We start from the raw sequence: 12,476 nt of genomic DNA, 5'->3' as shown, positions 1-12,476 counted from the left end.
AATTTCCGATTTCAATTTCCGTTCGATACCGATTCATCTTGAATTGGTATCAGAGCAATACCTGGGAACTCTCACCTGCGATCGAGCATAGGGTTGAAGGTGATTTCACCGGAAGTTTGAGTTCAAGGATCGGCAGGTTAGAAACGGTTACCCCGTTGATTGTCCTGTCGTCCGATTGAAAGCAGGTTGAAAGCAGTTCTATTAAACTGCTGATTGTCCTGCGCAAAACCGATCTAGAACCAAGCTAGACGCCGGCCGGAAGTGTGATTTGGGACAGGTAGCAACACGTGCAAAGGTGTTGCTGGTCTTCTTGTCATCGGAGCTGTTGCGATTTGTGAACAGCCGAAAGTTGAAGTCGTAGCGTGGTGAAACAGAACTGGTGCTGGAGTTGCTTGTTTGTGGACACTGTACTAGAGTTATTGGGTTAAAGTTTTTTTGTTTTGGGTTAGTCGATAAAGGGGCCCAAATATTGAAAAAAAAAAGTCCAATTTAACTCCACATTATTTGTTACTGTTGTGTGTTGATTTTTCGAGAACAGTACACCAACAAAAGTTTTTTTTTGTTTTAAGTTCAAGACAAATATAGCTTTGTTTTTTCGGGTTCGTGTTTGAAGTGGAACTCGGGAATTAAACGCGTAGACTGGAAAAAACTGAACCACTTACACCGGGTTCGTTTAATCTTACGTATAGTCGACGGAAGAAAAATATGGCTGGAAGCGATGGCAGTAGCGGCTCGAATACCGAGAAATCGGTTCCAAATTCAACAGCGCTTCAATGCCCGATGTTGAATAAGGTTAATTATACAATTTGGGCGTTGCGTATCCGCGCGATTTTTAACGTTCATGGCGTGTGGGAGGCCATTGAACTCGGAACTGAAACCGATGTGAAGAAAAACAATATGGCGATTGCTTTGTTGTTTCAATCCATACCGGAAGAACAGGTCTTGCAAGTTGGTAATATGAAGACGGCAAAAGAGATGTGGGATGCACTGAAAGCGCGCCATCTGGGAGCCGATCGGGTACGTGAAGCAAGACTATAGACACTCATGTCAGAATTTGAGGCGTTGAAGATGAAGGATTCTAGTACAGTTGATGAGTTTTCTAGCCAGTTAACAGGAATGTCTTCAAAAGCGGCATCGCTCGGTTCTATAATAGAGGAACAAAGGATCGTGAAAAAGTTTCTCAGTGGTTTACCAAGGCGGTTCATCCATATGGTAGCCTCAGTTGAGCAACTTGTAGATTTAAAAACAGTTGCATTCGACGATGTTGTTGGTCGAATAAAGGCGTATGAAGAACGCATAAAAGATGAAGAATTGCAGTCGGATAATCAAGGTACTCAAGCGAAACTAATGTTTAATAATTCTAATGCCTCTTCAAGTTCTAGTCAGACTTCACGCGATTCGAGTAGGGGACGCGGGAAAGGCTCGAACCGTGGACGTGGTGGTGGTGGACGCGGTCGAAACCAATCCGGTCAAAATCGCGGGTCACAAAACGGGTCCAATGAAGGGGATAAACAACAAGGAAAGAAGGATTATTCGAAGGTTCAATGTTTTCGATGCGACAAATTCGGTCACTTTATTTCGAGATGTCCAGAGCGAAAGAAAGAGAAACAAGCAAACTTGATCGATGCGGAAGAAATTGACCCGTCTTTGTTTATGGTGCAAGATGTTCAAGAAATCGTTTACTTGAATGAAGAAAAGGTCATTCCAAAAAATTACGAGAGCGGTTCGGAAGAAAAAGACTTGTGGTATTTGGATAATGGCGCGAGTAACCATATGACGGGTAATATATCCTTTTTCTCTGAATTAAATAAGCGTGTTGGTGGCAAAGTTAAATTCGGGGATGGTTCTCAAGTCGAAATATGCGGGAAAGGGTCTATATTACTATTAGGTAAAACGGGGGAGCAAAGGTTATTGACCGATATTTATTATATCCCTAGTTTACGTAGTAATATAATTAGTCTCGGTCAAGCAACGGAGTGTGGAGGTGATATTCGTATGAAAGACGATTATTTATTAATGCGTGACGCTCAAGGCAAGGTGTTAATGAATGTTACTCGATCTAAAAATCGTCTTTATACGATTAAATTAAAAGTTGGAAAACCCGTTTGTTTGAAAGCTCGGATTGATAATGAAAACTGGTTATGGCACGCGAGACTTGGTCACCTAAATTTCGAGTCCATGAAACAAATGGTGAATAAAGATATGGTCGTGGGGATGCCAAAAATCAATCATGAAAATCAAATATGTGATTCGTGCTTAGTCGGGAAGCATACGAGACAATCTTTTCCGAAGACGGCGTCGTTTCGGGCAACGCGTGCCTTGGAACTTATTCATGGAGACTTATGCGGTCCAATTTCTCCGAGAACAATAGCGGGAAATAGGTATGTATTTGTCTTAGTCGATGATTTTTCACGTTTCATGTGGACTTTTCTTTTGAAGGAAAAAAGTGACGCGTTTGAAACCTTCAAAAAATTTAAAGTCATGGTGGAAGTGGAAGTTAGAAGAAAAATCAAGACGTTTCGAACCGATCGAGAGGGAGAATTTACGTCTCATGAGTTCAATCGGTTCTGTGAAAACGAAGGGATTATTTGACACTTAACCGCTCCATATTCACCTCAACAAAACGGGGTTGTGGAGAGGCGAAACCGTACCTTAATGGAGATGACTTGAAGTATATTAAAAGCGCGACAAGTTCCTAATTTTATGTGGGGGGAGGCGGTGAGGCACTCAACAAATTTAATAAATAAAACTCCAACACAAGCGTTACACAAAGACAAAACACCGTACGAGATGTTAAAAGGAAAGAAACCGGATCTTCAATTTCTTAAGGTTTTCGGATGTGCCGCTTATTTGAAAATTGTTGGCGGACATCTTCCAAAATTAGACGATTGTTCGACTCGTCTAGTTTATCTTGGAAGCGAAAAAGGTTCGGGGGCGTATCGTTTATACAATCCAACGACTCGAAGAATTGTTGTGGGTCGAGACGGGGATACGGAGTTTGATGAAACGCGTGGTTGGAATTGGGGAAAAAATATTGTTTTTAATGATGAGGAGTCTCGCGAACCGGGTATGTTTTAGGTTGATTTTAATGGTGTAATTGACACTGGAGATGGGACCGTGAATACCGAACTTAGTTGGTCCACCTCTGGAACAAATGAAAACATTCAAAATTTGAGTGATGAGCTAGGGATGGAGTCAACTGGTCCGTTGACCAGCAGCTCAAATAAAAATAAAATAAACAACAGTAGTTTATCGAATTCATCTAATAAATATGGCTCAAGTAATTTTGATATGGATTTTGCAACAAATTCAAACCAAAGAGTTTTAAATGGTGTGGGCTCACATGGCCTAAATAGTCAAAGAATGAGATCAGATGCTTTCACCGCTAGTAGATCAACTTTGGGTGGCCCAATGCAACCTGGCCCAACAGCAGTGAATGAAGGCCAAGACAGCAGCTATATTGACGAGAACAGTAGCAGTGTTGAAGAAAATATTTTTGTGACGCCCGACCCAGTTGTTCGTAGATCCAGCCGAAACACGGTTACCCCAGTACGTTTTAACGACTATATTTTAAATTCGAGTTCTATTGATGAAGAATATTTATTGCTTGCGGATGACGAACCGGCTTATTTTAATGATGCGAAAAATAAACCGGAGTGGATGAAAGCAATGCAAGTAGAAATTGAATCAATTAATAAAAATAATACTTGGTCGTTAACCGAGTTACCGCGCGGTGCAAAAGCGATTGGTTTGAAGTGGGTTTTCAAGGTTAAGCGAAACGCGGATGGCTCACTAAATAAACACAAGGCTAGACTCGTGGCGAAGGGTTATGTTCAACAACCTGGAGTCGATTTTGACGAAGTGTTCACGCCAGTTGCTCGACTTGAAACAGTTCGGTTACTTTTATCTCTCGCAGCGAATGAAGGGTGGGAATTACATCATCTAGATGTTAAATATGCGTTCCTACATGGCGAATTAAAAGAAGAAGTTTATGTCGTTCAACCGGAAGGGTTCGTTAAAAAAGGCGAAGAGCATAAAGTCTATAAATTATCGAAGGCGTTATACGGGTTAAGGCAAGCTCCACGTGCGTGGAATACGAAATTAAATAATATTTTATTAGATATGAAATTTCACCGGTGCTCGCAAGAACAAGCCGTATACCGAAGAACCGTTGGAACGGACGTCTTATTAATCGGCGTGTACGTGGACGATTTAATTGTGACGGGTTCAAATTTGAAACTTATTATGGAGTTTAAGCGCGGGATGGCTAAAAACTTTGAAATGTCGGATTTGGGAAAGCTTACTTATTATCTTGGAATTGAAGTGTCGCAGAGCAAGGACGGGATAAAAATTAAGCAAGAGGCGTATGCAAAGAAAATACTGACGGAAGCCGGTATGATTAACTGCAATCCTACTAGTGTTCCCATAGACCCGAACGTGGAAGTCTCTAAATTTGAAGACGAAGAAGATTTTGATGCAACGAGATATCGAAAGATTGTCGGGTGTCTCCGGTACCTTTTACAGACTCGACCAGATTTGGCGTTTTCGGTCGGAGTAGCTAGTCGATACATGCATTGCCCGAAGCAATCTCATGCAGCTCTCATCAAGCAAATTCTTCGCTATTTAAAAGGTATTTTTAGTTATGGCATTATCTATACCCGAGGAGAAAATATGTTGGTCGGTTACAGTGATAGTAGTCACAACATAAATCCGGACGATGGAAGAAGTACTACGGGACACGTGTTTTATTTTGGGTCTTCCCCAATTACTTGGTGTTCTCAAAAGCAAAGTACAGTTGCTTTATCATCATGTGAGGCGGAGTATATGGCGGCTAGTGCAGCCGCGTGTCAGGCGGTTTGGCTAAAGGAATTGATTGGTGAATTACTCGACAAGAAAATTCAAGCGGCGGTGTTACGTGTTGATAATACATCGGCGATAGCTCTCATAAGGAACCCGGTTTTCCATGGAAGAAGCAAACACATAAAATCCCGGTTTCACTACATTCGGGAATGTGTTGATCCTGAAGATATCGTGGTCGAGCATGTTAGTGGCATTGATAAAAAAACGGATATTTTGACGAAGGCTCTTGGGAAGATCAAGTTCAAGGAGATGGCCGAAAAGCTTGGAGTCGAAGACTTGTCAGATACGAGTTCGAAATTCCGGGGGTGATTGTTGGAAATTTCGAATAAAAGAGCTTTATTTGCGTGCAAGGCGAGGAAACATGGAGTGGATAATTATAGAATATTTAAACGTGTTTAGGTTTAATTATTTAGTGATAATTATCATGTCCAATTTAATAGTTTATTAGCAATCCTAGTTATAATCTAATAGGAGTGTTTAGATTATAAATACCATGTTTTGGGTATTAGTGATTGTAATTCAAGTTTTGAGTCAGTTTCTTGAATAATAATAAACGTTTGGGTGTTAGCCAAATACTTTGCAATTTCCGATTTCAATTTCCGTTCGATACCGATTCATCTTGAATACCCATCACGTTTTCTATGTATAAGTCGGGTCACATATGATATGTTTATGATTGTACAATATAAATTCGATTTACTTTATGTTTTGATCCAATCACATTGCTTATACTGGTTACATTGACTTCAATCAGATATGTCAAAACACGCGTTTTCATATGGTTAACGCATGACATAACGTTTGAACTAATTCATTCAATGTTTGCGATGTACCCGCACCGCAATTGATAGTTTAACCTATTATATACCTTTTTTCCTTTTCTCATTTTCACTTTAAAGCCATATTGGTCCCACTCTCTTTTTACCTGCTCCACATATTTCATTAAATCGAACAAAGGTGTTCCACACGATTGAGACACAATAGATGGCTTGCAAGTGGTAGTGGACTAGTGGCTGGGATAGTGGACGATAGAATTTGTTCTCCTCCAAGCATATTAATCTCAACACGAGACTCTTGAGCCACTATAAATGTTAATGTTGTAGGCCACAAGTTCAAGACTACGGAGAGATGAATCATCCCCCTACTACAAGTGGTTCAACCGGTAACCTGAATTCCATCAGTCAACAGCATATTCATATTTGGATTGCTTCCGGCGAGCAACCACCACCACCAGTTGCATTGAATCTCCCTCGTCCAGATCTACTTGTTGGTATGTTAACCGCTTTTGCGTTAGTCTTAGTTTTCCTTTAGCGTTTGTCTTGGCCACTTTATCATTATTAGTATTTTTTTATGGTTGTTGCTTGATTCTCTATACATATACATATACTATACATATGGTTGGTGGCGAGAGTTAGCGGTTGCAGTGACGACGACGACTCCGTTGAACGGACTGCAAAAAGGGAAATAAAAGGGAGAAAAACGAATGGGAGGAGATTCGAACCAGTGCCAATGATAAATAGCCTATAAAGAGGGGCGGTTCTTAGAAGAAGGCTGGCAGGGCCACGGCCCGGGCAAGTTTTTCGGCCGTAGTGCTAATTTTCTGCATTTCGATCGAAATTTTTTATATATACTATGTTTGGCCCGGGCTTGCCCGGGCTTTTTTTAGTGCCCGTGTCTTTCGGCCCTGGCACGTTCAACGGGCAAGATCCGCCACTACCTATAAACCACTAAACCAAAGCTCCAAACATATGAAACTATAAAATTCAAACCAATAAATACAATACCAGTATCAGAAAAATAGCTAATGATGAACTGACAAGCGTAAAAAACACTATTGACAAGCTTTGTTTTTAATAGATAAGTTAAAACACTATTCACAAGCTTTGTTTTTAATAGATAAGTTAATTAATAAGTTAATAGATAGGTTAATAATTGAACAAGACGATTGAGTAGGAAGAAAAAACAACACGTGAAAGAGACAAAATAGATGGTTGTAACGCGTCTATTTTTCTCTATTTGACCGGTTCGTCGTAACGTGCGGGTCCTAGATCGACTCAGTTATTATTTTCTACGTTTTACCTTTCACTCTAATTTTTTCACTTTAACACACTACAACAGGTGTGCGTGGCTCAACGATTTTACGTATGCTTTTCGTTCGGTGTTATTTTTTCCTTTTTTTATTTATTTTATTTATACGAGCTTTGACGATGTTGGTGATCGCTAGCAGTGGTATGACATTAGTGCTACATGGCATTGTACCTCCTTTACTTAAAAACTAATTTTACGTACATATTTATATGTACGTGTTGGTATGAATCTGATTTGCTCTACGTTTCGACGTAAACTTTTTCTAGGAAACGAGTCATGTCAAATATAATACGTCTTTGTTTAAAAAACATTTTTACGTGCATATTTTTATGTACATTTCGCTATAAATTTGAGTTGGTGTACATTTCGACAAAAACTTTTTTGCGAAAAGAGTCATGTCAAATATAATATGTTTTCGTGTTTATTTTATGAATGTTTCGTAAATTTGTTTCGAATCGACTGAAGTCAAATTGTGGTTTCTTTTTTTCCCATTTTTTCAAAAGCTCCAATTATTCCCTTATGATTAAACGTGGCAGCTTTTCCCTTATACCCATCACGTTTTCTATGTATTAGTCGGGTCACATATGATATGTTATGATGGTACAATATAAATTCGATTTACTTTATGTTTTGATCCAGTCACATTGCTTATACTGGTTACATTGACTTCAATCAGATACACGAAACACGCGTTTTCATATGATTAACGCATCACATAACGTTTGGACTAATATATTCGATTTTTGCGATGTAGCCGCACCGCAATGCGCGAGAGTGATATTCCTAGTTTAACCTATTTTATACCTTTTTTCCTTTTCTCATTTCACTTTAAAGCCATATTGGTCCCCACTCTCTTTTTACTTGATAATTCGCCCTGTTCCACATATTTCATTAAATTGAAGGTGTTCCACACGATTGAGAGATAATAGATGGCTTGCAAGTGGAAGTGGGATAGTGGACGATAGAATTTGTTCTCCTCCAACCATATTTAGCTCAACACGAGGCTCTTGAACCACTATAAATGTTAATGTTGTAGGCCACAAGTTTAAGACTACGGAGAGATGATTCATCACCCTACAAGTGATTCAACCGGTGACCTGAAATCCATCAGTCAACAGCATATTCATATTTGGATTGCTTCCGGCGAGCAACTACCACCAGTAGCATTGAATCTCCCTCGTCCAGATCTACTTGTTGGTATGTTTACCGCTTTTGTGTTAGCCTTAGTTTTCCTTAAGCGTTTGTCTTGGCCACTTTATCATTATTAGTATTTTTTATAGTTGTTGCTTGATTCTCTATACATATACATATACTACACATATGGTTGGTGGCGAGAGTTGCGGTTGCAGTGACGACGGCGACTCCGTTGAACGACTAGAATGGGAAGAGATTCAAACCAGTGCCAATGACAGATATAAATAGCCTATAAACCATTAAACCAAAGCTCTAAACGTATCAAACTATCAAACTGAAACCAATAAATACAATATCAGTATCGAACTAACAGCTAATGATGAACTGACAAGTGTAAAAAACACTATTCACAAACTTTGTTTTTTAATAGATAGGTTAATAGATAGGTACTATTCACAAGCTTTATTTTTTAATAGATAGGTTAATAGATAGGTTAATGATGAACTGACAAGTGTAAAAAACACTATTCACAAACTTTGTTTTTTAATAGATAGGTTAATAGATAGGTACTATTCACAAGCTTTATTTTTTAATAGATAGGTTAATAGATAGGTTAATTAATGCTTTTTAATAATTAATAGGTTAATTGAACAAAGGTGTTCCACACGATTGAGTAGGAAGAAAAAACACGTGAAAAAGACAAAATAGATGTTTTGCAAGTGGGATAGTGGATTAATGGACTCCAGCCATATTAATCTCTCTCAACACGAGACTCTTGAACCACTATAGTTGAAGACGACGGACGGAGAGATGAATCATCACCCTACTACAAGTGGTTCAACCGGTGACCTGAATTCCATCAGTCAACAGCAGATTCTTATTCGGATTGCTTCCGGCGAGCAACCACCACCACCACCAGTAGCATTGAATCTCCCTCGTCCAGATCTACTTGTCGGTATGTTAACCGCTTTTGCTGCGTTACCCTTACTTTTGCCTTGGCTTTCCTTTAGCGTTTGTCTTATGCTAGCGCTACTTTACGACTATCATTATTAGTATTTTTTTATGGTTGTTGCTTGATTGATTCTATATCTATATACATATACATATGAATATTTGTTTGTAATTCTCTATCGTTATTAGTATATTTTTTATGGTTATGAAGGTGGATCTTTGAATAAAATATTTGAATTATCATAGAGGATGTACTAATAATTGGTAACTAGAATGATGATAACTGATTAACTGATAATTTGATTTGGGATTACTTTGAAGGAAGAAGAGATTACAATGAGATACTAGTCCCTTCTTATAAGGCAACAATAACTGGTGATTGGAAAGCAGCGAAAAACATTCTTGACAAGCGCCCGGAATTGGTACGGTTCAGCATCACTGAAAGCTGTGAAACAGTGCTGCACATTGCGGTATTGGGAAAATCATACTGGTTTGTGGAGTATCTGGTGAGTTTGATGGAGAAGAAGGACTTGGAGCTCCAAAATGTGAATGGTCAAACCGCGCTTTGCCTAGCGGCTATGGCTGGACATGTCAAAATAGCTAAGATTTTGGTGAAGAAGAACCTTGCCCTGCTGGATATTCCTGATAGTCAGGGAATGATGCCGCTCCACATGGCGGCTTTATATGGAAAGCATGATATGGTGAAGTATTTGTATCAAAATTCGCAGAGAATGACTGGTGACTTCTGGACACATCAGAATCGGGCCGATCTTCTTGTCAAATCCGTCGAGTCTAATCTATTTGGTAAGTGTCGAAAATCTCATTGCATTTATGTGATACCCTTGTGTATTCGTTAGGACTTTGGAGTTGAATAAAATAGATATATGGCCTAAATATTGGCTGCATACTTTTGTTTCCTTTGTTTTTTAAAGTTTTTCTCAGTAACTCACCATTATATCTAATATTTTGTAGATGTTGCATTACAAATTGTGACCGACCGCCCAGAACTTGCCGTAAACGGGCATGTACTCGGACTGTTGGCTCGAAAACCGTACGCGTTTGATGCAGAAGCACCTAATATAACCAGGAGATTGAAATGTTGGCGTAAGAATCTCCTTTTCTTGTATTCTCTTCTTGGTACGTCTAAGATATTAGCATCATAGCTTTTTACAGCATGCTTGAATCGCGCTAGACTAGACTTTGTATGTCTTGTATACATCTTATTGTAATCTGTTACATCTGGTATTGTATAGTTTCTCACAAAATAAAGCAATTATTATTATTTTTTTTTTTGGTTTTGCAGTATGTCATATGAGGGTTAATATTCCCAGCATGGAAAGTCATGCCTTGCAATTACTAAGAATAATTTGGGCCGAGATTGTGAAACTACCCAAGGTTGAGATTGACGACATATTAAGAGGGCCACCTGATCAAACCGAGGGAGATGAAAAGCAGACACATGCTGAAAAGAAACAACAAGAAATGCTTCTACTGCTAAGGACCATTTCGGAGAATATTGCAAAGATGCCGGCTAAAATTTGTAACATATTCAGAGGGCCCACTGATGAAAAGATGGCGACTAAAAAAGACGCAAAGCCAACTTACTCATCCCGAGTACTATTTCTTGCTGCAGAAATTGGGAACACTGCGTTTGTAGTTGAGGTTATTCGGCAATATCCTCATCTAGTACGGGAGGTAAATGATAAAAATCAAAGTATATTTCACATCGCTGTCTCACATCGTCACGAGGGTATCTACAACATGTTATATGACATAGGCTCGCTCAGGAATTTGATAATTACTCTTGAAGACAAGAATGGCAACAATTTGTTGCATTTGGCTGGGGAGAGTCCGAAGATAAATCGACTAGAGAACATTCCAGGAGTGGGTCTGCAACTGCATCTAGAAACATTATGGTTCAAGGTACATCTTTCATCTTTCTAATCTGTGAAAAAATTAAAACCTAATCCCGTACCTAATTACCCAACCCCAAACTCGCCCCCGCCCCCAATGTGTCGGGTTTCGGGTTTACCCTTCGGGTTCAGGTTTGATTGTCATCCCTATTTGGGATGTTCGCTATACAAATGAACTTCTTCTCTTTGTGTTATTTTGTTGCAGAGGTAATGAGATTGGCGGGTTGGGTAACGGATCAAAATATTTTGTGTGTGATAGATGAAAAAACTAGCCGGGCTCGGAATTATTATTTTTTTTCTTTCTAATTGCCAAAAGCATCTATTATTACAAAAATAAATATCCACTATTTAAATAAAGTGACAGGAGGTTGTATACATTATAAAATACACTGTGTGAAATCTTTGATCCATTTGACCCGTTTCTTTTTAGTTAATCTTTACATATGTTTTACATTACCTATTTGACTTGCTAGACGGGTCGGAATTCCTCATTTTCTTTTGTGATGACAGGAAGTAGAAGCCATGCTCCCTCCTCCTTTTCGAGAGAAGAAGAATGCAGCGGGTCTAACACCACATGAAGTATTCCGAAAGGAGCACAAAGAACTATTTTCGAAAGGTGAGGAATGGATAAAAGAAACAGCCGGTCAATTAATGGTGGTTGCATCACTAATAGCCACCATCTCATTTGCAGCAGCATTCACATTTCCAGGTGGATATGACCAAGTAACCGGTATGCCTATCTTCCTCAGAAAAGACCTTTCCAAAACTTTCATTATTTTTGATGGTTTGTCATTCATAACCGCGACAACCTCTATCCTCATGGTCTTGTGTATCCTCGGGTCTGATTACACTGAACATGATTTCATGATTTCGTTACCCCAACAGCTGATGATTTGTCTAGCGTCACTTTTCATCTCGATAACAACCATGATCCTAACTTTTATTATCAACTTTTTCCTACTTTATCAAAACAATTCTCAATGGATACCGATTTTTATCATCTGTTTTGCTGTTGTCACATATGTTATCTTTGGTAGCCCGAAATTTCCTCTCGTAGGTCGCTTTTTGTATGGTTCTAGATTTCTTTTCCAAAGGGACAGGAGAATGCTTAAGAAACCAATATTTTAGCATTGTTTGACCCGGTTTCACATTGTAAGTAAATATTTGACAATAAAGATACAATTGTAAGTAATGTTGAACTCATATTATTAGCAGACCTTTTTGGTATGTCACAGGTCTTGTAAAAGTTGATCATGTGTTAATTAGTGTAGACAATCTGTATTATGTTTTGTACTAAAGTTTATCCTGATCTGAAACGTCAAGCAAACATTTTCAAACTGATAAACTTCTAATACTTAATTTTTTAAAATTCGGGATTAATCGGTAAATTGATCAAAGGCAGTCAAAATATCTGAAATAATTGAAAAAACTAAAACTTATTAATCCAATCCGTTTAATAAGTTTTAAAAATTATATATAAATTCTGAAAATTTCTGTATATATGTATATTAGTTTGAAAAATTGCATATG

The 12,476-nt window shown here is 38.6% G+C and overlaps 1 protein-coding gene across 36 annotated transcripts; it reads left to right on the top strand.

Annotated features, from left to right (window-relative positions):
• The first annotated feature begins 5,832 nt into the window (after positions 1-5,832).
• Positions 5,833-12,244, top strand: LOC110912273. Of its 36 annotated transcripts, none has more exons than XR_004882532.1 (9): positions 5,970-6,130; positions 7,851-8,145; positions 8,724-9,037; positions 9,355-9,837; positions 10,006-10,170; positions 10,337-10,728; positions 10,811-10,956; positions 11,457-11,562; positions 11,638-12,208. XR_004882532.1 is itself a non-coding variant. In XM_035984788.1 (8 exons), exons 3-8 carry the CDS (start codon positions 8,893-8,895, stop codon positions 12,072-12,074), a joined length of 1,923 nt encoding a protein of 640 aa, XP_035840681.1. In that variant the 5' UTR covers positions 5,838-6,130; positions 7,985-8,145; positions 8,724-8,892; the 3' UTR covers positions 12,075-12,227. The 36 variants fall into 36 exon arrangements, 24 of the variants coding, with proteins under 24 accessions (XP_022012657.1, XP_035840681.1, XP_035840665.1 ...); XR_004882538.1 differs by having other exon boundaries at positions 5,971-6,130; positions 10,006-10,137; XR_004882535.1 differs by having other exon boundaries at positions 5,838-6,130; positions 7,985-8,145; positions 10,006-10,137; positions 11,457-12,244.
• Positions 12,245-12,476: the final 232 nt, after the last annotated feature.

The sequence above is a fragment of the Helianthus annuus genome, chromosome 15, assembly GCF_002127325.2.
Source record: "Helianthus annuus cultivar XRQ/B chromosome 15, HanXRQr2.0-SUNRISE, whole genome shotgun sequence".
NCBI classification, from domain to species: Eukaryota; Viridiplantae; Streptophyta; class Magnoliopsida; order Asterales; family Asteraceae; genus Helianthus; species Helianthus annuus.
This window is presented reverse-complemented; position numbering and strand designations above follow the sequence as displayed.

Bases quoted from the DNA above. Each gene is read 5' to 3' on its own strand.
- LOC110912273 (XM_035984772.1), top strand. From the start codon at position 8,893: ATGAATCATCACCCTACTACAAGTGGTTCAACCGGTGACCTGAATTCC. The intron at 9,038-9,354 runs GTATGTTAACCG...ATTACTTTGAAG, and splicing joins TCGTCCAGATCTACTTGTCG to GAAGAAGAGATTACAATGAG. The intron at 10,957-11,456 runs GTACATCTTTCA...TTGTGATGACAG, and splicing joins TAGAAACATTATGGTTCAAG to GAAGTAGAAGCCATGCTCCC.